Source organism: Dendropsophus ebraccatus, chromosome 4 (genome assembly GCF_027789765.1).
Source record: "Dendropsophus ebraccatus isolate aDenEbr1 chromosome 4, aDenEbr1.pat, whole genome shotgun sequence".
Classification (NCBI taxonomy): domain Eukaryota; kingdom Metazoa; phylum Chordata; class Amphibia; order Anura; family Hylidae; genus Dendropsophus; species Dendropsophus ebraccatus.
This window is the reverse complement of record NC_091457.1, coordinates 26,373,250-26,399,056: the sequence shown is the minus strand read 5'-3', so window position 1 is coordinate 26,399,056 and position 25,807 is coordinate 26,373,250. Positions and strand designations below refer to the sequence as shown.

Here is a 25,807-nt window from a genome sequence, read left to right as displayed (position 1 = left end):
AAATATTGAAACAGAAAACCTCCCCTGCTCTGGACAGTTCCTGACATGGACAGAGGTGGCAGCAGACAGCACTGTATCAGACTGAAAACAAAACACCACTTCCTGCAGGACAAACAGTAGCTGATAAGTACTGGAAGACTTGAGATTTTTTTCATACAAGTAAATTACAAATCTATATAACTTTCTGTAACCAGTTGATTTGAAAGAAAAAGATTTTTTTGCTGGAGTACCCCTTTAAGTATGGGAGGACTATATAGAGGACTTTGTAGACAGCATACACAGCATATAGAAACAAGGGCTGCTTTGCATTAATCTATAACAGTGCCATAAAACCTAGTGACCTATGCATTACATAAGGTCATGGAGCTACACAATTACTGGGGACGAGCAGTCTAACCAGCACAGTAGCAACAGGAGTAGTATTAGTAGCAGCAGGGAATGGCACTGAGCCGCCTTCCAGGATGGAACGTGCAAGTTGCTGCACATAAAGAGGTATTCCCATTTCAGCTTAGTAGCGTTCTGCGGCCATAGAGAATGAATGGAATATAGTCGGTAATGACCATGCAGGCACAGTAAGTGCTCCATTACTTGTGGGAACAATTGCACCCCCCATTCTCCGCATCAGTAGGGATCAAAATCCCAGTTTGTTATCCCTATCCTATGGAAAGTGAATAGGAAGCTGAGATCCTTTAAAGGTGCTGTTCAGGTTTATAATATTTATGGCTTATCCATAGGATAGGCCATCAATGTCTGATTGTCAGGGCCGGCACCACACTCCTTATTTGCAGTGAGCTAAGTGACATATACATATGCATATCAGGGGGGGGATTTTATGTTAGGTTATGGCTCTGCAATCATGAAGACAAACCCACGGAGACACAGGGCAGACCTATACAAAGTGGCTGGTGAAACCTCCTAAGTGAGGCCTAGATCTGGGAAGGTTGTACCAGGTTAGTGTCTTTAAAGGGATTCTCTGAAGAAGAAAAAAATTCATCAAGTGATGGCAGAAGAAAAGTGATGGCAGAAAGTTTATACAGATTTGTAAAAACTTCTATTAAAAAAAAAATGCAAGCTTTCCGGTACTTATCAGCTGCTGTTTGCATTGCAGGAAGTGGTGTATTCTTTCCAGTCTGACACAGCGCTCTCTGCTGCCACCTCTGTCCATATCAGGAACTATCCAGAACACATAAATCCCCATAGAAAATCTGACATGGTCAAGAGGTGGCAGCAGAGAGAACTGTGTCAGACTTGAAAGAATACACCACTTCCTGCCGGGCATACAGCAGCTGACAGGTACTGGACGTTTTTTAATTTATAATTTATATAAATCTGTATAACTTTCTAGCACCAGTTGGTAAAAAAAAAAAATTGCTTTTAGACCTTTAGCAGCACTGAAGAACTGACAGATGGCAGCCACTCTGGGCGCAGCCTAATGGTGCGTTTACACGTAACGATTATCGTGCGAATTTGCACGATAACAATCGAATTCGAATGATAATCGTACGTGTAAACGCAGCGAACGATCAAATGACGAACGAGAAATCGTTCATTTTGATCTTTCAACATGTTCTCAAATCGTCGTTCGTCATTCACAAAAAATTCGCAGATCGTTCCGTGTAAACAGTCGTTCGCCGATTTAACCAATGTGTGAGATAGGCTAAAACGATTTTCCGTACGATATTATGTACCGTCTAAACGCTGATCGTTATGAAAAAAAAAATCGTTACTCTGACATCGTTAATCATACGATTGGGTCAATTATCGTTGTGTGTAAACGCACCTTAACCATTGAATCAATTAAGTTGTACTATACGGTTTCACTGCTCCAGTAAGTGATTGTTCACACCAAATTGGAACACAGAATTGAGACCCTTTGCGTCTGCAACCATCAAGCATTTGTGCATTCTTGTGAAGAAAATAAAGGCTACTTTTTTTACAATTTTTTAGCCAATTTTTTTTTTTTACGTTAATCTATCTAAACCAATAATCCAATATTTTGTGAGATAGAAATGTATTTCTGCTGTAAAAAAAAGAAAAAGTAGCAGCAGCCAAATACTCTTGAAGGCAAGTATATATCCAAAAAGTTGGATTGATGGCAGGCTAGTGCTGTAATGTATTATGGTGTGAATGCAAAACACCTGCAAAAAAAAAAAAAAGTTAAAACTTTAAGGTCAATCTCTAAAAGCTGCTCTGATTGCTATGAAGTTGGGGAGTATTATAGTCTGTCCGCATGGCCGAAGTCGCCGGTGCTGTTTAGTCACATTACATTTCCTAAATACAGAAAGCCGGCAGAAGAATGCCGTCCTAACCACACGCTAGGAGAACACACAAATGAATGAAATTGCTGTAATAAAATGGCTTTTCAGTATAACATTGTACGAGCGGAAAGCCACGAACGGCAAGAGAATGGTGAATCAAAGCGCAATGGTAGAGGTAGGATGTGGTAAGCGATGAATTATTCAATTTTCCTCAGTTTAGCAATCTAGACAAAGAGTCAGTTATGAAACATCTCTGGTGGGCCTGGCGCATTCATTCACACCTAGCCCATTACAGTCGTGTCGTTCCTCGCCGTTTATCGTGAGGCACATTAACCACAGTTTTCTTTTGGTACAATAACCCTTTTGGTGTCACTTTACTCCGCAAAACTTTGCTAAAAGTTTTTGCTGTTTGATTTTAGACTAATCAAGAAACAAACCTCCATAGACATCAATAGAAAACCTGAATGTTAGGTAGGCATTGCAAGTTGGGTTTATCGTCAGCTGTCCAGGCATGTAGTTTTGCAACAGCTGGAGGGCCATGAGTTTGGCCCCTATTCCACCGGACGATTATCGTTTGCATAATCGTTAACGATTAACGATCTCAAACGACCGCTATTGCGAAAAAGTTCAATCGTAATTGTGATCGTTTTTTTTCTTCGCTATTTATTCGCTATTGCGTTCATATCTATTGCGAACGACCGAACGACCTCTTATTCAATGCGAACGGTTTGCGAACGTTTTGCGAACGAGCAACGATAAAAATAGGTCCAGGTCTTATAAAGCGATCACCGACTTCTCGTTCGGTCGTTAATCGTTAACTGCATTTCAACCGAACGATTATCGTTTAGATTTGAACGATTTAACGATAATCTGAACGATAATCGTCCGGTGGAATAGGGCCCTTTGACATCTGTGATCTAGAACCTGATATTTGTCCACCTTGATCGTATAGCAAGGTGTTAAATGGGTTAGGCTCCATTGAGCCGCTCCTGATGGTGGACACCGACTGTCATTTTCAGCTGGAAACATGGTACATCACGTACCCGGCTCTCCCAGCTGCAACATCACAGCCCGGCTGAGCGATTGCCCACTCGGCCACTCATTGACTTCGGCAAAGTCCCGCCCCAGAGACTAATTGGCTGAGCAGGCAATCACTCAGCCAGGTATATAACATTGCAGCTAGGAGTTGCACCAGCGGCTGGAAACCTGAAGGGGCGCTATAGGGCGAGAGGATAGGTAGGTTAACATTGTTTGTAATTTTCCTGCACCTACCTGCCTGTCTGTATTTTTGTTTTCTCTCATGGAACTTCCCCTTTAAGCTATTATTGTATTAGTAAGGAACCATAACATTATAATGGATCAAAAGTCAATTTTTTAAACTATTGAAAAAATTACCCCCTATTCACAGGTAGGGCATAACTAGGTGATCACCGAGTTCTCAAACAACTGGGCCCCCAGCTCAAGAACAGGGACCCCATCTCCCATTAGGAAGGAGTACATGGTCGCCCATATACACCATTCTTTCATTGTCAATGGGAGCCAAGTATAGCATATTCCATTAAAAATTTATGGAGCCAGTAGCACACGTGTGGCCACTCCATTATAACGGAAGCTTGGAGTCCCTGTTCTTGCCTGGACCCCCCACAATCAGATGCCAGATTGGAGTACCCCTTTAACTCTAGTCCTCAAGTACATATAATTCATCTAATACATTAAGAGAAGTCTCAACGTGTGACCTGCCATTTCATGTCCTTGGGCTCTCCATGGGACCAACATCTCATAGCCGATCCCATCACAGTTACGGACAATGATTATATAGTCTCGGTATACTGTTATAATGGAGGAGGTGACAGTTCAGCCTCCCTGACTGCATACTCATGGTCTCTTGGGTAGGTTGGATAACCCCTTTAAGAACTGAGCTGAGAAGCACTATATTGACATTGGGGGGAGATTTATCAAACATGGTGTAAAGTGAAACTGGCTCAGTTGCCCCTAGCAACCAATCAGATTCCACCTTTCAGACTCTTTGTAAAATGAAAGGTGGGATCTGATTGGTTGCTAGGGGCAACTGAGCCAGTTTCACTTTACACCATGTTTGATAAATCTCCCCCATGGAGTGTGTTTGGTAAGCGGAATAATGTATGTACCTAACAGAAATACGCTCCCCGTCCCTTTTATTAAATATCTACACATTATATCTACAGATTTATACAACGTTATGACTAGAAACACACAGATCTACCATAAAAAATGTAAAATCTTCGAAAACTTGTGGCAGCTTTAGTTACATAAAGGAACACATGGCAAAACCTTTCAGTCTCGAGTAGCTGGCAATAGACGCCGAATGAAAATCTGCCATCATAAATGAGTTTGACAATTTTTGCCAACTTTCAAGCAACATTTTTTCATGAATAAATGTTTCCAAGAACAACATATAGGTATCTGGAGAAAAGGCGATCAACAAGTGATGTATCTGTCATTAGCATCATTTAGGGGACTGCGATATAAGGGGGAAACGGGGCAGAAAAAACGAGAGGAAGTCGGGCGCACATGGGGCTTGTGAGGTGTCGTTTTATACACCTTGCCTGAGGATTCCTGAAGTCTTATGAGGTTTATTGATTATTTCAAAAAATAATTCATTTATTTGTATACCGTCAACTAATTCCACAGCACTTCACATAGATTTGTCAGTTTCCCAGCATTCATACAATTGGAGCTAGCTTACACTTTTAGGCTCTGTTCCCACACAGTATTTTTGCTCAGAATTTGGTCAGTATTTTTAAAAACACAGAAAGGCTATGTTCACACACTGTTGAAATTGAGTGGATGGCCGTCATTTAATGGCAAATAACGGCCCTCATTTCAAAACAACTATTATAGTTTAAAATAACAGCAATTATTTACCATTCAGTGACGGCCATCCACTCAATTTCAACAGTGTGTGACCATAGACTTTCTGGGGGAGATTTATGAAAAGGGTGTAAATATACACCTGGTTTTAAATGCCCACAGCAACCAATCACAGCTCAGCTTTCAGCTCTGGTAGAATAAAAGAGGAATGGTGATTGGTTGCCATGGTTGCCCCCCCCCCCCCCCTCTGTGTTTCCAATTCACTCCTGGTTTTGGTTGAAAAATACTGACCAATATACTGAGCAAAAATACAGGGGGACATTTATGAAAAGTCGGGCAGGGGCAGGGAGAAGGCGCCGATTCGTCCCTTCTCCCTGGCACACGTCTGCCGTATCCCCCGCTTGCCTGATGGGTGAGTGGGGGGGGGGGGCGTGACCTCCTCCCACGCCCTATTTATCATGATTTACATCAGGGGTGGGGAACCTTTTCCATGTCGAGGGCCGGTCGGGCATTTATAAAATCATTCGAGGGCCGCATACCGTGCGCAGCAGGGTAGCGTGGGTTTGCAGCACCCGGGGCAAGGCAAAGTATTGTTTCCCTAATGCCCCTGCTATTGTAGTTAACCCTCTGTGATGCCCCTTGTACCTGATGTGAATCCTTTGTGATACCTTGTAGCCTGAGTTAACCCCCCAGTCATGTCCCTGGTAGCCTAATTACCCCCCCCTACACACACACACCCAATGATGCCTCTGGTAGGCCTAGTTAATCCCCCCAGTTATGTCCCTGCTAGCCTAGTTAATCCCCCCAGTTATGTCCCTGCTAGCCTAGTTAATACCCCCAGTCATGTCCCTGGTAGCCTAGTTAAGCCCCTCTGTGATGTCTGTGGTAGCCTAGTTTAGCCCCTCAGTCATGTCCCTGGTAGCCTAGATAACCCCCCAGTCATGTCCCTGGTAGCCTAGATAACCCCCCAGTCATGTCCCTGGTAGCCTAGTTAACCCCCCAGTCATGTCCCTGGTAGCATAGTTAACCCCCCAGTCATGTCCCTGGTAGCATAGTTAACCCCCTATCAGTCATGTCCCTGGTAGCCTAGTTAAGCCCCTCAGTCATGTCCCTGGTGGCCTTCTTAACCCCCTCAGTCATGTCCCTGGTGGCCTTCCTAACCCCCTCAGTCATGTCCCTGGTGGCCTAGTTAACCCCTCAGTCATGTCCCTGGTGGCCTAGTTAACCCCCCAGTCATGTCCCTGGTGGCCTAGTTAACCCCCCAGTCATGTCCCTGGTGGCCTAGTTAACCCCCCAGTCATGTCCCTGGTGGCCTTCTTAACCCCCTCAGTCATGTCCCTGGTGGCCTTCTTAACCCCCTCAGTCATGTCCCTGGTGGCCTAGTTAACCCCCCAGTCAGGTCCCTGGTGGCCTTCTTAACCTCCCAGTCAGGTCCCTGGTGGCCTTCTTAACCGCCCAGTCAGGTCCCTGGTGGCCTTCTTAACCTCCCAGTCAGGTCCCTGGTGGCCTTCTTAACCTCCCAGTCAGGTCCCTGGTGGCCTTCTTAACCCCCCAGTCAGGTCCCCGGTGGCCTTCTTAACCCCCCAGTTAGGTCACCGGTGGCCTTCTTAACCCCCCAGTCAGGTCCCTGGTGGCCTTCTTAACCCCCCAGTCAGGTCCCTGGTGGCCTTCTTAACCCCCCATCCCCCCCAGTCATGTCCCTGGTGGCCTAGTTAATCCCCAGTGCCTGCCCCAAATAAAAAAAAAATAAACATCCCACTCACCTTTCCTCCGCTCCCACGCTATCCAGGTCCTCTTCTCCCTCCTCTCTTCTGTGCCGGTCTTCTCCTGCAGGCGGCGCGCGGTGAAATGACGTCATCGCGCACGGCCCGCAGGAGTCACAAGACGTGCGCCGCTCTGTTGGGGAAGGAGCCGGCACAGACACAGGAAGATGCTGTGTATGCCGGCTCCTGCCTCACCACCGCGGCGCACATGACAGGAGAGCCGCAAACCGCAGAAGACGTGTGCCGCTCTGGAGGAGAAGGAGCCGGCATACACAGCGTCCTCCTGTGTCTGGTAACTGTCACAGACACAGGAGGAAGCTGTGAATGCCGGCTCCTTCTCCTCCAGAGTAGCGCATGTCACAGGGGTGCCGCGGGCCGCATCCGGAGGCGTCAGGGGCCGGATGCGGCCCGCGGGCCGGAGGTTCCCCACCCCTGATTTACATGACCCAAATCTACACCTGCTGAAAGTAGGTGTAAATTTGGTGCGCCGGGTGCAGGTTCAGGTTCAGAACGGATTTACTAAGATGTGTGCGCCTCTTAGTGAATCTGGCTGGGAGAAAAGGACGGGCCTAATTTAAGACCTTCATAAATCCCCCCCCCCCCCCCCCCCACTGTGTGTGAACATAGCCTAAGGGTCCTATTACACTGAGCGATTTTTAACGATTAACGACTAATGGTGGTTTTACACGGAGCGATAATTCGCCCGATCGCACGATTAACGATTTTGAATGAACGATGTTTTTTTTATAACAATCAGCGTTTAGACGGAACGATACATCGTACGGAAAAATCGTTATGCGATCGTTTTGCAAACGCTTAAAGGGGTTGTCCGGCGATAAAAAATTATTCACAGAATAACACACATTACAAAGTTATACAACTTTGTAATGTATGTTATGTCTGTGAATGGCCCCCTTCCCCGTGTCCCACCACCCCCACCCATGTACCCGGAAGTGTGGTGCGCTATACATTACCTGTCACGTGCCGACCACGGTCTCCGATCCTCAGCAGTGACGTCTTCTTCGGGAGGCCGACGGATCTTCCCGAGTGCCGGCCGCCCTCTGCAGCGTCATCCGAAGCTCAGCCGCGATTGGCTGAGCATAACTGTGCTCAGCCAATCGCGGCTGAGCGGCTGATGACGCGGCCACTCGGGAAGATCCGCCGGTCTCCCGAAGAAGACGTCACTGCTGAGGATCGGAGACCGTGGACGACACGAGATGCGGTGAGTATAATGCACCACACTTCCGGGTCTAGCGTGGGTGGGGGGAAACACGGGGAAGGGGGCCATTCACAGACATAACATACATTACAAAGTTGTATAACTTTGTAATGTGTGTTATTCTGTGAATAATTTTTTAGCGCCGGACAACCCCTTTAAGCCTATCTCACACATAGGTTAAATCGTTTAAAGACTGTTTACATGGAACGATCTGCAAATTTTTTGCGAACGATCAACGACAATTTGAGAACATGTTAAAAGATCAAAATGAACGATTTCTCGCTTGTCGTTTGATCGTTTTCTGCGTTTACACGTACGAATATCCTTCGAATTTGATTGTTATCGTGCAAATTCGAACGATAAAACCACCATAACGATAAACGATCGCAAACGAGATTGTTTATCGTTAACCTGAAATCATTCACCATATTACACAGAGCGATAATCGTTACTTACGATCGTTACTACAATCGTTGTTGCGATCGTTACTATGATCGTTTATTCCTTCTGATCCCAGAAAAACAATGGGCAATGTGCAATTACACTGAACGATTAGTGAAAAAATGTTGAACTTGAGCGAACGAACGTGGAATTACAGCGAACGATTAACGATAATTTTAGGTTCAGATCAACGACATACAAACGATTTTTCGATCGTTGCCTGCAATTACACAGAACGGAACGATTATAGTTTAAATTCGAACGATTTAACGATTTTTCGCACAATAATCGTCCCGTGTAAAAGGGCCCTTAGGGAATATAGAGGAAAAAAGGAGAACACAGATACTGGATGCTCCGAACAATAATCCTGTGGGTTAGTGAACACATAACATATAGAATGCATTATCACCTGAATAAGTTGTACTATTGGCATGACTCTAATATACACTACCGGGCTGGATCGGGTGAATGGGCCTCAGGTAATGGAAGACATTGGACAAGGAACCAATAATAGCCAATGGTTCTCTTATTACAGATGCTATGTGTTTCAAGAGCTAAACTGCCCTTTTCATCAGGCATAACTTATCTGTAATAAAAGAACCATTGGATATTATCAGTTCCATGCCTGGTGCTCAAGGTCCATTCGCCTGGTCTGTCCCGAAGGGGTGCGCACCAATGGATCCACCATCTTTCTTCACCTTGGTTCATGTTTGTACTTTAGGCTGAGAACAACTGGGAATACAATAATAAAAAGCCAACATATACATTATATCTATAATCTATCTATCTATTTATTTATCTATCTATCTATCTATCTGAGGTCATTTGGCCACCTGCACAAGATTGGCGCTCATCTTCTACAGCAGTTGACCCGTCTAAAAGTTCTCTAAATTACTTCTCTAGAGTTACTTTATGCGTTGTACCGATGATGCCATTTTATTGGATATATGAATTTTGTATACCGGTGTTTAACAGTTATTGCCTGCAGATCCATTATTGTGGAGTTAGCCGCTGACTCCTGTCACGGTGCCCAAGGGTGTCCCAGGGGTATCAGGAAATAGCAATGGCCCCAGTATATAAATATATATCATGTGCATATAAAACACCAAGCATTTTTCATAACTTACATAAGACGGTAGAAAACAGCTAATATTACATTTTGTACAATTCATTTTCACATAGTGCTTCTGCTACTAAATACACTTACTGCCAAGTGCTAATCCTTCACTCCGATAAGTTTTTTTCCTAGTGTAGAAAAATGTACATTTCAAGCCTGAAGAATACCAACTGCTCCACAACCAGACATGTCATGTACAGTCATGGCCAAAAGTTTTGAGAATGATACAAATATTAATTTTTACAAAGTCTAATGCTTCAGTTTTTAAAATGGCAATTTGCATATACTCCAGAATGCTATAAAGAGTGATCAGCTTAACAGCAATTACTTGCAAAGTCAATATTTGCCTAGAAAATGATTATTATCCCCCAAAACACGTTTCAACCTCATTGCAGCCCTGCCTTAAAGCGACTCCGTACCCACAATCTGACCCCCCAAACCACTTGTACCTTCAGATAGCTGCTTTTAATCCAAGATCTGTCCTGGGGTCCGTTCGGCAGGGGATGCAGTTATAGTGATAAAAACAACTTTTAATCCGGCAGCGCTGTGTCTAACGGCCGGGGCTTACATTTGTATATGCATTAAGCTGGCACAACCTCTCTGTCCTTCCTCCCCACTCTCCTCATCATTAGGAATACTCCAGGCAGATTGCTTCCTATTCCCCACCTGTGGCAGCCCGGCACATGGATTGGATCGTTAATACACCTGTGCAAAGCTCAAACAGCAGTAAATGTTCCTGGATCATTCCTAATAATGAGGAGGGTGGGGAGGAAGGACATAGAGGTGGTGCCAGCCTAATGCATATACAAATGTAAGCCCCGGCCGTTAGACACAGCGCTGCCGGATTAAAAGTTGTTTTTATGACAATAACTGCATCACCTGCCGAACGGACCCCAGGATATTCGACAGATCAAATACCTTACTATTCGATCGAATATCTATTCGATCGAACAGTATTCGATCATCACTATTCTGTATGTGATAAAAACATCTGACAAACACACAAAAAAACAGAGGGCAGCAGATTATGTGAAAATATAATATTTGTGTCATTCTCAAAACTTTTAGCCATGACTGTAGATATACTTGTAATATATATATATATATATATATATATATATATATATAAAATTTATTTAATTTTTTAAGGATAATGCACCAAGGACTTGCCAGAATCTGATGAAACATTGCATGTGTAATGAAATGATTATTATAAGTCATAACAATATTTAGCTACGTTCACACTGAGGAAAACAGGAGGAAATTCTGAGCGCAACCTCCGCAGCGGATTCTCTCGGAATCCCGTCTGCCTCAGCGTCACAATGTAATCTGTTGCGTACCTCTGCTCTCTCCGCTGAAAGAATTGACAGAAAAGTCAGAGGGAGGGGGTTCCACTCAGAATTTCCACCTGTTTTCCTCATTGTGAACTTACCCTTGGGCTCCGTGCACACAGAGCAAAAGCGGACAATTCTGCCGCGGAACGCCGCCAGCCTCCCAGTCATAGTGACAGTCTATGAGAGGCGTGGAGAGAAAAGCCACGGGAGCCTCCCATAGACTGTCAGTATGACAGGGAGGCTGGCGGCATTCCGCGGCAGACAATTTCGTCGCTTTTGCTCTGTGTGCACGGAACCTGAGCGAAAGGAGAAGTTTATTGGGGAAAACTGTACAATCGTGCAGACGTTATCTTACCCTGTTGGGAGCCTCTAGCCTGCACACAAGATGCAATACAGCAGGACATGGAGAAATACAGGTTCCATGTGGCTTTCTGCTGTATATTTGTTCACAGATGTTGCAGCCGGGCCTGTACATCTTGCACACTCCTAGGATGCCGGAGCTGGCATCCCAACTGGTGACAAATTCTGGATTGGCAAAAATCTGAGGACGGGGCAGCCAAGGAAGTGTTAGAATCTGGCAGAGATGTTCATGGGAAACCCTTGCTGTGTGTGAGTAAGCATTATCCTGCTGAAGGATGTCACATGGTAGCCCTGCCATGACAGGCGACACATGAGATACTTGGGATTTCCCTTTAAAGACAATGCAGTTTCAGTCCACAGCAGTCAACGCTTCTCACCACTGGAAATGAAGGTAACAGTGACTTGTTGCCAATGGCAGGACACATAATGGCAGCATTACACTAGTTGCTGGAACTGGTCCTGCAGACAGGGCCGTCTTACCCATTGGGCATGGTAGGCTGGTAGACGGCTGCCCGGGGGCCCTTGCGTCCTAGGGGGCCCCTGCCCGCTGTGACATACCCTTATTTTTCGCTTTATAAGACGCACTTTTTTTCCTCCCAAAGTGGGAGGAAAAACTAAGTGGGTCCTATAAAGCGAAGACGGCTCCCAAGGAGTGCCGAGCACCGCAAGGAAGCCGTGCATATGCATATTGAGCGGCCCTGAGCGACCCCCTCCGCCCGCCCCTTCTATCGCCGTTCAGCTGAGCCGATCAGAAGCCCAGGAAAGTGCAATGAGCAGCACTTTCCTGGGCTTCTGATCGGCTCAGCTAAGCAGCGATAGAAGGGGCGGGCGGTCCAGGAACTCACTCGTCCGCCTGTGTCCCAGATGTGTCGTGCAGCCTCTATCATTCATGATAGAGGCTGCAGGACACTTCCGGCACAGGCAGTCTCTCTGTACCCCGCTGCCTGTGCCCGGAAGATGGCGGCAGCGCGCTGCCGGGAGACATCAGCTGCTGGGGCCGGCAGACAGGTGAGTAACTGGTTTGTTGTTTTTCTGTTCGGCAGTGGGGATTGGCTACTATGGGGGCACTGTCTACTATGGGGGCACTGTCTACTATGGGGGCACTGGCTACTATGGGGGGCACTGGCTACTATGGGGGGCACTGGCTACTATGGGGGCACTGGCTACTATAGGGGGGGCCTGGCTACTATGGGGGCCACTGGCTACTATGGGGGGCCACTGGCTACTATGGGGGCCACTGGCTACTATGGGGGGCACTGTCTACTATGGGGGCACTGGCTACTATGGGGGGCACTGTCTACTATGGGGGGCACTGTCTACTATGGGGGTACTGGCTACTATGGGGGGCACTGGCTACTATGGGGGGATTGGCTACTATGGGGGGCACTATATGGGGGGGATTGGCTACTATGGGGGGCACTATATGGGGGCATTGGCTACTATGTGGGGCACTATATGGGGGCATTGGCTACTATGTGGGGCACTATATGCAAAGATGGGGGGTTTTTGATGGTGGCGGCCGCGGGGGGGGGAGCAATTTGCACCTCTGCCCAGGGGCCCATAATGCTGTTTAGACGGCCCTGCCTGCAGACTCCACTCCTCCAGGCTGCACTGCCCTGCTTTGTGGTAAGTCTGTCCATAAGATGGTCGGCATGGAGGAGCATGTGACCATGCTCTGCCCCCAATGTTCTACATTGACAAATACAGGCTCAGTGGTGGACACAGGGGGGCGGGGCATGGTCACATGCTTCTTCATATCAGCCATCTTATGGACCAAAACACCACAGAGCAGGACAATACAGCCTGGAAGAGAGGAGTCTGATTTTAGCCTTATGGGGTACACTGAGTTGCTGTCAGTAAGTGCAGTGAGTACACTTACTTATACTGTACACTGAACTATTTTACTATATAGTGGCCAACCCCTTTAAGTATAGCTATCTTTACCAGAACATCACAAGTTGCTTGGTCGGCATCAAGCGCAATCGAGCATATACCCGACTGAGCATGCCCACACAACACGACCACACCTGTAACCATTACATATCAGCCTGAGACATAACTACATGCCGAGTCTTACAATCTGACGGTTATATTAGGGTGAATAATTTTTTTTTTTACCAATGATGAGTGTATATATCACCCTGATCTCGCCCTGTCATCACTCCGGTGGAGCCTAGCAGTCGCTATCCAGTGGTAGAGAAAGTTTTGACTACACGTTATCAGGACTTCGGTTAGGTGCTAGACTCTAACTCTAGTTGGTAAAACATGGCAAGTATTTAAAGGGCACCTATCATCTCTTTTGACACCATAAAAACATTCAACATTTTAAGAGAATGAAGTTCTTAGCGCATCGTAATAGAGGTCAGAACACCTTATGTGACAAGTAGAGCTCTTATTTTATCACTTTTAGAACTTCCTTCGTTTAGAGCGCCAAACACTTTCATGAAATTAAAAAACGATGACAGGCGCTCCTGGTAAATGGACGACTTAATTTCTGCTTGTGGAAATCCTGCGCAGGTAATTGTACAGCTTGAAGAACGACCAAACCTTCATGTGAACGGCTTGACAATCCGGCTATGTATAGACGTGACTTCACACCACTGCACACTGAGGGACGTTCTCACATAAGATCTACAGTATTATACGAAGCCGCAGATACCTCAAACTGTAGAACTAATAATATATTTCAGTACACACGGCAAGGTCTAATGTAGCCGCTTAGTATTCTATCAATTATAGTCAGAAATATACTGTTCCTATAAGGTTGTGTGCAGCATACACGATAACGTGACATTTATGGTTACCGCTAGAACGTGTAAGGACACAACCTATTGAACCGGAGAATGGTAATGTCTAGTTGTCAACTTAGGCTTACATTTACAAAGGGAATAACAAAAAAACAAGCCATGCAAAGAGAATAGATTTCAAAACGGAAAACCATAATGGCCTATGATGGCAGCATCGGGTTCTGATGAGATATCCATGGTTTTGAAAGAATTCTTCATCACATTCTACCCTATACAGGTGTGACGCGTGTTTGGTGAACGCTAGAGACGAGCACAACTCATGCATGCTCCGATCGTGAAGCTAAAGGAGATAAAACAAAGGTTAACTATTTCTTAGCTGATGGATCTTTGCAATGATATACAATCATGGAAGCCAGGCTGAGCTGCAGCATGCATGCCTCTTTCTTCCCCACACCTCCTTGAATGATTGATATACAGGGTTTGGCTTCCAGGACCGATCCATTTGCATCAATCATGCAGAGCAGTAAGGAGTGGGGGAGGGTGGAGGTATGCATGTTACAGCTCAGCCCAGCTTTTCTGACTTTTCAACTTATGATTTTATCACAGTCGTCAGCTAAGAGACAGGTATCATTTATCTCCCCATCAGCTATCTGCCCATGTCTGCAGTTCTGAGCATGATTTGAACAGATTCCCTATAAGACCAGCATTTAACATGCTAGTCTTAAAGGGGTTATCTCGCGCTTGCACATTTTAAGCATTTTGCTGCTTTATAAAAAAAAATGAAACATGTTGTGCTTACCTCCCTGTCTTACAGTGTCCAATGCGGTCGTTAATGTCCCGCGCTGTCTGTAGATGCTGTTACTTCCAAGGCAAGCTCGTCTCAGGAGTGACCGCCTGGTCAACCAATCACTAACTGAGACAGGACAGCGCCGCATTTGGCTGAGCAGGCTGTCACTCCCGAGATGATCTTGTCTCTAAAGTAACGGCGGCTACAGACAATGGTGACCGCATCAGGACATGGGAGGAGCACGGAGAGGTAAGCATAACATGTTTGTTATGTTTTCTTATGCAGTGTCCCAGTACAAAAGTTTCTTCTCTCTCTCTCTCTCTCTCTCTCTCTCTCTCTCTCTCTCTCTCTATATATATATATATATATATACATATATATATATATGTATATCTGTATTCCATTTGTTCTTGTACTGGAAAGGGTTAATGGCCACAGCAAATAGCTCAACTTATGTTGTTCAAGTTGGTATCATCCTCTGTATTCCTCATATTGTCCTATGTATGTTAATTTGCATATTTTTTTGGTGTGGTATGGTGTGGTGTGGTGTGGTGTGGTGATGCAAATGGCCTAGAGTCGCGTGACTTCCCCGGCTGCCATAGTAACCCCAATAGCTGTCGAGCTTTTGGCTGGGGTCAGTTAGTCACTTCCCCTCTAGGGTGGGTTGTTCTCCCTCTACCTTCAAGGGGGAAGGACGTGTTCTCTGCTGCTCCTCAGGGAGAAGGCAGCGACTCAGTGTGATCCTCTCAACTACCTCTGAGACGTATTCCGGTCCAGTCCAGACCAGTCTCATCCTCAAGATTCTTACTTCCACTCAAGATCTGGGTACATCCTCAAGTCGCTACCCTCAGTTCATCGTTAAGAACAAGTATTCTTCTCATTATTGCTATACCCAGCATCCTTCTCAGAAAACTACTACTCTTATCCTCCGTTAAGATTTCTTCTAACCAAAGTGACACTATCACACTACGGCCTGTTGCAACATCACCCATCTCCTCAGTTGTATTCAAGTTTGCCTATCACTGGTTGTTATTGACAACCACCGTGTTAATAAACGCACAACTCCCCTTGTTTCTGAACCCTGGCATTGGTCTAGTTATTGGTGCCTTGATTAGGGGCAACGAAGAATTGTCCTGGGGTCCCGCTTTCTCAAGTTCCCGTGGTCTAGCCCTGCACCCTTGTGCCAATATCGTGACCATAGCATCTGACAGTGGCAGCTCGGGTACCGCTAACATCTACTTCCCCAGCGGGTTACTCTACTTATGTAGCAGCAACATGTCAAAAATGAGCGAGCGCCAGATAATCCCTTTAAGAGAAAATATTTTAACGTAAGATGTCCTACGTTTATTAAGAGGTCCGGGCCTCTTAATAAATTTGGTGCACCTCAAAGCGCTTGATTTTATGCCAGCTAGGAGCTGCAGTAGATATCTGCTATAGTTCATGCCAATTCTCTGGTGCATTATAGTAATCTATCACCTACTAATCCCTGCCAACTTTTCAGGACAGTGCTTGGAGTGGTGCAAAAGTAAAAAGAAGTTGTACTGGCAGCTGTAGAGCCTAACACACACCTGCATTTCAGCATATAGGGGGAGATTTATCAAACATGGTGTAAAGTGAAACGGGCTCAGTTGCCCCTAGCAACCAATCAGATTCCACCTTTCATTTTCCAAAGAGTCTGTGAGGGATGAAAGGTGAAATCTGATTGGTTGCTAGGGGCAACTGAGCCAGTTTCACTTTACACCATATTTGATAAATCTTCCCCATAGTATCTTATAAGGCAAAAATATGGTTTCATATAAAATATATAATAATTTTTTATCTTTCTTGACCACTATAGGCCTTTGTAAAGGAAAAAAAAGTGTGAGAATATGGCACAGACAGCAACGTAAATTAGATGTGAAGTTACAGCAAAGCAGACCCCTAAGTGCTCTGCTGAAAGGAAAACTGTGATCTGTCAAACAAATGACAACTAGAAAGAGTTGCTGAATGCATTCCCTATTATACCAACTTCAATGACAATATCAATGACCGCCATTCAGTGTAAGCACTTGCATGACATTACTTCTAAGTACTGAAAATAATTTCCTGTGGATGACTCCCCTCGCCAAAGTGGCAGGCTATAGGCCTGGCAGCAACGGCGGCAAGTGGTGCACAGTGCTTGGTGTTCAGCAACTATTTTTAATCAGCCATAGGTGTCATTTAGATGCTGGTGATAGAATTATATAGTAAAAATTCCCTTCAACATATGAGATCATAATCTGAGATTTTGACCTGTTCGTGACGCCACATATATGAATATGTTAGGACCTTTTATCTTATTTGTAGCTACTAGTAGACACTCAGACTATGTATGTCCTTTCTGCTGTCTCATTTGGTGCTGCGGTGTGCTCCCATTACAAGAACTGAATTGGGTACAGGGATTGCTTGTTCACCTACTGTTCCTAAGTGATTTTGGCATTTCTTTAATCTGCCCAGGCCATTTGACTATGTTGCCAGTCCTACTGCCAGGGGTGGCTGCATGCACAGATACATCTGCCACACTGCTACCACTCATGCCAACACAGTACCTGTGACCAAAACTATAATCATTGTGATACAACGCATTGCCTTTTTTTGCCTGGCTAAAGAGAGAAAGATATTAGGAACAGAATCGCTCCTGTTAGCAATCTGAACAGTGGGCATGAAAGTAAATAGTAATTTTAAGGATGTAAGTTAACTGTTATAGCTTCCCTGTCTAGAACATATATTATTATTTTATTTACCTATATATAGCACCAACATATTCCATAGCACTGTAAAGGAATCATCCTCACCCACAAATCTAGCAACAAAAAAGTATTAACTCCTTCAAACATACATGTACAGCAACTAATACCCAAGTGGTCACTTAACTTCATGATTGTCCCAGGTGTCAGTCCTGTCGGAGTTCTGATAAGTACCCCTGAAATGCAATTTTTGGGTGCTAATGTGTATGCCAGGATAGCAAGGGGCCTTATGAAGGCATCTGTGGCTGCCATTTCAGATTCACTATTATAGCCTGTCATTATAGCCTGAAAGATTGGCGCTTGCTTACAAGAGGCATCGGGCCATCTAATAGGCAATGTCTTTCTTTTAATGTCTCTTATAACTCAAATTTCTCTTTATAGCATTTTTGATTCATGATAGTTGTGACTACCCTCCTCCCTCAGTTCCTTAATACTTATATACAGTACTTCCTCACAAGAACTGTCCAGGTGAAAACATCAGATCTGCAAAACTTCCTGTTTAAGTGTAGTTTTATTACGGTTCATATATATATAGAACACACTTTGTAGCTTTCAGTTTGGAATGTATAGCTAAAACCAATAGGCATATGCCTCAGTATACTGCATTTGTAGTGTACTGTATATTTGCACCATGTTCTTGGCAGGTGGAGGGGGAGTGAAGTGGTGAAGGCGTACTCTGGAAAAGAAAAATTAGTTTTCAAATCAACTGGTGTCAGAACATTCTACAGATTTGTAAATTACTCCTATTGAAAAATGTCATGCCTTCCAGCTGCTGTATGCCTTGCAGGATGTGTTGTATTCTTCTGAATCTGACACAGTGCTCTCTGCTGCCACCTCTGTCCATGTCAGAAACTGTCCAGTGCAGGAAAGGTTTTCTATTGGGATTTGCTGCTGCTCTGGACAGTGTGCCTTTTTGCTTCATATGACCTGAGATGAGTTGACCAAGTAGACAATATACTGCTGTCTGTGGTATCTACTGTACAACTACATTGCCTTTGACTGAAACCTGCTATGGCCTTTAGCCAGGACCATTACTCCTGACGGTAATGTCACATTTCCATTCAGACCTGCATCCTGCAACTGGAATCAACAGCTCACCGCACTACAACATACAGCAATTCTAACCACCAAGAACCAACTGGTATAATCATCCGTCAGAGCCAAGGAAACCCAGTAGCAACTAGAGATGGGCGAAAATTCATTTGCAAGCTTTTCGGTCAAACTCGTTAAGATTCGTGAATCAAATCGGAAGACGAATTTGTTAAGAGAGCCATTCTGCTCTCTCCTCCACACACAGCCGACTGGCCACCTCCATTACCAAACCGCCATATATAGAAGGGGAGGGGGCTGACATCACAGAGCCGCCTGCAGCTGATTGGACAGACACTAGGGATTATGGTTAATCCCTTTCTCCCACCCAGTGACGCTCCAGACAGCATATGCGGCCGCCATTTTATTTTTTTGCAAATTTCCTTAACAAATTGGTGGGAATTCACTTCACACTACGAAGCGAATTGACAGCACAGAATCTTGATTCGCCATATTCACCTTGCTCATCTCTAGTAGTAACACGTCTCTTACACACTGCACGGGTTAACTCCTCACTGACAGCAACTATCTCCTATGGGCCACCCTGTTCTAAATCTAAAGATCGTCTGGGCAAACCCCCCGCCTCCCCCGCAGCTCCCTGCGCCACATTGCATGTAATAGCACTGGCAGTGAGCGGGGAACAAGGAGCTTGCTCCTCTACTACGGCCTTTAGTCACTGATATAAAACTTGGGTAATTTCTAGACCCAGTCATGGGAAATTCTGGCCCGCGGGCCAAATCTGGCCCGTGGTGCCATTATTTTTGGCCCGCCAGGCATTTAAGAGTTTGAATTGCATCTGGCCCACCATGGCTACAATATAAGAGACTATGGGGGAGGGCTGGCTAGTATATGAGACTACTGGGGAGGGCTGGCTACTATATAATAGACTATGGGGGAGGGCTGGCTACTATATAAGAGACTATTGGGAAGGCTGGCTACTATATAAGAGACTATGGGGGAGGGTTGGCTACTATATAAGAGACTATTGGGAAGGCTGGCTACTATATAAGAGACTATGGGGGAGGGCTGGCTACTATATGAGACTATTGGGGAGGGCTGGCTATTATATAACAGACTATGGGGGAGGACTGGTTACTATATGAGACTATTGGGGGGCTGGCTACTATTTGGACACTATTGGGAGGGCTGGCTAATATGTGGGGCAATTTTGGTTGGGTTGACTACTACATGGGGCAATATTGGGGGGGTTGGCTATTACATGGGTTGAAGTTTAATCATGGCATAGCAATTTATCATGTCATTTATCATAGTGCACAGCGCTGGGAGACGCACACCACTGACAGTGCCAGGAGGGTGGCATTCGTGCTTAAATAATTATCAAGGTTGGCCCACGACTTTGTCCAATTTTTTAATTTTGGCCCACTATGTATTTGAGTTTGACACCCCTGTTCTAGACTGTCTAGTCTAAGTTTACATTGTATAAAAATTAGACAGTCTTAGTTGACCAAGACCAAGGTTTTCATTTATTTTCTCCTTTTATTTGAACTATTATTCAGAGCCATCCAGGGGGTCCTTATTCTACACACACTAGAGCCACAATAATCACACGGGGCACATAATACATCGACTTCTTCCAGACATATGTCCACTAGCAGGATGCAACAAATGAGCAGCCAATAGGTAACTTTCACTTCCTATGTCAGACCTGAGCTCTGCAGAGGCAATTTATAGAAACATACATATAAATATTTAAGATTTTTATTTTTTTATTTTTTTTTACATAGCCTCAGAACAGTAACCTGTTGTTTCGATCTGGACAGGCCATATTTGCATTTATAGCTTTGCACAAGTTGCTTATGAATGACTGGTTCGCTGCCAGGCGAGAACGCTTTCACAAAGATATGTCACCTTTGTGCCAACCTCACGTTCTTTCCCTGTGTGTATGCTGCCACTTATATAGTAGTTGTAGCAGAATCGGAATTACTACTTTTGGCAAGCGCTAAAAATATGTTTCTATTATCCTTTGTATAACTGCAGATTTAATAAGACATTCCAGTTCTCACCTCTATACATAGTTAAAGCTTGTATATTTGTGTAGTTGTTCTGTTCCATTGTAAACAATTCTTTATACGAGGATTTCGAAGGCCGCCCATGCTACAAATACCCCCATTATAGTCTATGAACTAATGGTTACAAACAACGTAACAACAGGCATGTACTAATATTACTATTTATTTTTAAAGCGTCCTTCATTCTAGAGCGCTATACATATGATAAGGGAATAACCTACCAATTGTAATGTAAACTCAAGTCCAAACAACACGAATAAAGTAAATGACAGGTAAATAGGGAGACAGGATCCTGCCCACAAGGGCGGGGAAGACAGTAGGTGAGGGGGCAGCTGGTCACAGTGCAGTGAGATGGTGGCAAGGTTGGTGTAGGTTGTGGGGTTTCAAGTTGATTTTGATGGTTTTGATGGTGGACAAGAGACGAATGTGTTGGGGTAGTGGATTCCAGAGCATGGGAGAAGCTCCGGAGAAATCTTGAAGTATGTTGGATGAGGAGCGGACAAGGGGAGAGCACAGACGAAGGTCATGGGAAGATTGGAGATGGCGTTTAGGGTGGTATTGGGATATCAGGTCAGAGATGTATGGAGGGGACAGGTTGAGGATGGCCTTTCATGTTATGGTCAATTTAAAGTGAATTTAGGCAATGGGTAGTCAGTGAAGGGATCGAGCGAAGGAGGAGCGAAGGAAAAGGTGTTAGGGGTGGGTTGGAGGGAAGCGAGGGTATTAGAGTGAAGGCCAGAGAGGAGAATGTTGCAGTAGTCCAAACGGGAGATGATGAGGCCATGGACCAGCTGTTTTGAGTAACAGTTGTGAAAAGAGTCAGAAAATGTGTATGAAGTGGTCAGGGTCTGGATCTGAGTCTTGAATAACAAGCGGAATGAACGGTGACTCTAGGGCAGCGGACTTGTGAGACAGGGGAGAGAGTGCAGCCATTCACTGACAGATTAGATGGTGGGGTGGAGTGAGATGGGAGAAAAAAGGATTCATTCTGTCTTGTCCATGTTGAGTATTAGAAAGCGGGAGGAGAAGAAGGAAGATATGCTTGATAGATACTCTGGGATCCTGGAGAGGTGACATTCAGACCAGTGAGATAGATTTAAGTGCCATTGACATAGAAGTGGAACTTGAAGCCATGGTATTCTGTCACTGCCCCAGTCCAAACCTATAATGAAGAAGAGTAGAGGCCCCAGGACGGAGCCTTGAAGGACACCAACAGTTTGTAGAAATAGTAAATGGTTGACTGTGTCAAAGGTAGAGGATAGGTGAAGGAGAAGGAGCAGCAAGTATTGGCGTGAGGCTTTGGCAGTTAACATTGTCCACTTTGGTTAGGGCAGTTTCTGTGGAGTGGTGGGAAAGGAAGCCAGATTGTAGGTGGTCAAAATAGTAATTGGCTAAAAAGTGGGAGGACAGTTCAAGGTCAAGAAGTTCAAAAGAGCAAAAATTAAATATGAGGTCAACTCTGCACAAATTCATGACATCCCAGTCTTCTCCCCAAGAACAGGCAGGGTCTATGCTTGTGCAGCCCCCCCCCCTCTGGCTCATATTATCATGGTTGCTAATGGTGCAAAGCTTGTATAGAGGGTAAAACTGTTGTTTCAATGCAACTGGAGTCAATATGCCCAAACGCTGCTCACATCTGGGGCACAGGTTGACTCGGCAGTTCCCAATAGTTGAAATAAGCACAATGTCTGAACATGTCATGAACCTAAAGTGTGGTGCTACACATTTATTCACTAAATAACACACATTACAAAGTTATAAAACTTTGTAATGCGTGTTATTTAAGTGAATGGCCCCCTTCCCCGTGTTCCCCCCCCACCCCTGGTGTGTGTGTGTGTGTGTGTGGTGCATTACACTCATATATTTACTGTCGACCCCGGCCGCCATCTTGGGACAATGACGTCATCTTCAGGAGGCCGACTGGACTGCTTCAGCCGTCCCTCATGCCGGCCCCACTCTGGTGCGTCATCAGGGGAACGGGGGCCATTCACTTAAATAGCACACATTACAAAGTTGTATAACTTTGTAAATGTGTGTTATTTAATGAATACATGTGTAGCACCGCACTACCACTTTAAGCATATTTTTTTATTTTGTAATTATATTTTATAGGTATTTAATTACTATTAATAAGTATGTGACGGTACTAACCCAAAAGTAAGGCTCATATCTCGTTTCTACCTTTACGTCAATCGCCCAATTTTTGTGCCATACAACATATGAAATAGATGGAACATAACCACAGACTACATTCACATGCATGTAAGGGCCGGACGATAACGCTAGCATACCTTTTTATTTCACAAGATTCTGATGGACAGCCCAAAGTAGATGTAAAAATGTGATCCAGATGCAACCTAAAAGAACAGTACCTAAGGGAACATCACCAACCAGTTGGGATGGGATACTGTCTAGGAAGCTGAATCTTATACAGTCCAGTGGAAGGAGAATTCGGAACGAATACTTGTAGTTAGAGATTTTCTACTATTAATAATAATACTATAATAAGGCAATGCTGATAAAGCAGTTTCCTAATATTTTATCAGAAATACCAAAATGTGAACTGCAAACTGTCAAATTATCGCTTCCTGTTTTGGAAGCCGAAAGTCTGCGGCTCATATGACCTTAGTAAGATGTTCTCTACAAACTGTGCCTAATAGGAATTGGTTTGTATCAATGGGCAGAGGGTAACGAGATCCTGACAGCCCCCTATAACAATGACTTTATAACCCACATAAATGTGTTGCATATGGAAACAGTCAGGAGGGATGTACTGTACATTAAGATCACTGCCCGATGCTGCTGAAATTGATGGGTGTTCAGTCTCTTTTATTATAAGTGTATGATCGGCCATTATAGATGCTGTACATCAGATATTTGGGAACTGATCCCCCAACTGCTCGAAATCTAATACCTTGTCCAATCATTGACATGACATTGCCAGCAGAAAGAAGGAATATACAACATATTATCTAAATATAATCTCCATCCTCAATACAATAAAGCATATACGAAGCCTAGTGTATAGCAGCAATGGACTCGCCTATGAGAGATGGTACATTCTGTTTTGTTCTTTTCACTTATTTTTATCTGTATGCAAAAATATACATGTCAGATTGGATCTGTCTGTCACTGACTTCAAAAATAGTAATCATATGGCATCATATATATTTATCTTCCGTTGTAAAAAAAAATAAAAAATGTTGCATTCTTTATGACCATAAAAAGGCATCCAGATCAGGGCCGGCGTCATCACCCGGCTTACTAGGGCAAGTGCCGGGGCCCACAACCGCTCTAGGGGACTGGTCCTAGCCAGTGAAAAGTGTCAGCCAGCCTGCGTGATCATCCTCCTATAAAGGTGTCCTATGAGCGCTCTTATTACCCAATGAGCGCCTCTACCTGTCTGAATGAGAAGAGGGCGGCTCATTGGTGGAGGAGGACAGGGCCAGCTCCAGGTTTTTGTGGGCGGTTGGGCGACAAAGCCTTAGTGGGCCCCTTCGTGGACCAAATTACATTGCCCTTTTAAAATGTGCAAATGCCCTGCTAATAAATTGTGTCACTGCCCCCCCAGATCAATTGTGCCACTGTCTCCCTAAATCATTTTTTTCCATCCTATTGGCTCTTCAGCTGTTGCCAGCTGTTGCATACAAGTCCCATCGTGGCCTGCCAGTAGTGCATGATGGAAGTTGTACTTGTAAAGTAAAGGGAGAGCGCATCACTTGTTGGAGAACACTTCACTAAATAAACTCTCCTCCTAAATCTTTGTTTCCTAATCAGTGGCTTTCAGACTGTTGCCAAACTATAACTCTCATTATGCCCTGCCAGTAGTTCATGGTGGGAGTTGTAGTTTTGCAGCAACTGGAAAAATCACATGTTAGAAAAGACTGGATTAATAAACTGTCCCCCAAATTACTGTTTCCCAATGAGTGACTCTTCAGCTGTTATTAAACTACAACTCCATGATGTACTGCCAGCAAGACATGATGGGGGTTGTAGTTTTGCAGCAATTGGAGAGTCACTTATTCTCTAAAAGTTCCCAGCTCCACTCCCTCTTTGTATACTCACCAATCTCCTGGCCCGGGAGCTGAGCAGCTCTGGGCTCATTTAGTCAGGTCTGGGCCAGAATGATGCAGGGAGTGCTGATCACGCAGTCTGACCTACAGAGACAACAGGCAGAGGGGGGGATGTTCCCAACTCCAGCCAGTTCTCCATTATCGCATTGTACTAAAGTGACTCTGTACCCACAATCTGACCCCCCAAACCACTTGTACCGTCAGATAGCTGCTTTTAATCCAAGATCTGTCCTGGGGTCCGTTTGGCAGGCGATACAGTTATTGTCCTAAAAAACAACTTTTAAAAGGGTTATCCAGTGCTACATGGCCACTTTCTTTTAGAGACAACGTGACTTTTGTCTCTAGTTCAGGTGCGGAGTACAATTAAGCTCCATTCACATCAATGGAACGGAGCAGCAAAACCCCGCCCAAGCTAGAAACAAGAGCGGGGCTGTCTCTGGAAGAAAGCGGCCATGTTTTTGTAGCGCTGGATAACCCCTTTAAACTTGGAGCCCCGTGCCCTTAGAGTATCTGTGCCCTAACTTTGCACCACCCCTCCGTCCCTCCTCCCCACCCTCTTCATCATTAGGAATGCCACTGTCAGGACTGGCAGGCGTAGACAAGACAAGAGACAGTGGGCCCTAGATCTGAACCCACCCACTGTCACCTGCCTACTTGCCTCAGTCGGCCCTAGGCGGCCGTGGACAACCACGTTGACGTTCCCTGCGCTAAATACGTGCACACGGAACAAGACGGACAAACAACACAAAAGAATGGTCAAACAAGCCGGGTCCAAAATCCAAACAGGCAAAGCAGTACAAAATCAGCAAGCAAACGGGTAGTCAAAAAGTCAGGCAGGAGGTCAGGGATCAAGTCGAGCAAAACAGAGGGATTAGGAGTGGGGATCGCAGGAGTAGACAAGGGAAGCTGGGATCAGGGTATTAAGCTAATAACCAGCACTGGAACTCTGTCTTAGCTTCCTATTTATACTGAAC

At 44.9% G+C, this 25,807-nt stretch overlaps 1 protein-coding gene across 2 annotated transcripts in view; it reads right to left on the bottom strand.

The window, feature by feature from the left end:
- RASGRP2 (RAS guanyl releasing protein 2) overlaps positions 1 to 25,807 on the bottom strand; it is a 91,282-nt gene that overhangs the window by 48,153 nt on the left and 17,322 nt on the right. Inside the window, exon 1 of one of the 2 annotated variants that reach the window (XM_069965310.1) lies at positions 3,995 to 4,210. The exons of the other annotated variant lie outside the window; for it this stretch is intronic. Coding sequence (XP_069821411.1) covers positions 3,995 to 4,051 — 57 coding nt within the window. The 5' untranslated portion in view covers positions 4,052 to 4,210. Of the gene's footprint in view, positions 1 to 3,994; positions 4,211 to 25,807 lie in introns of those variants that run through there. 2 annotated transcript variants of the gene reach the window in all.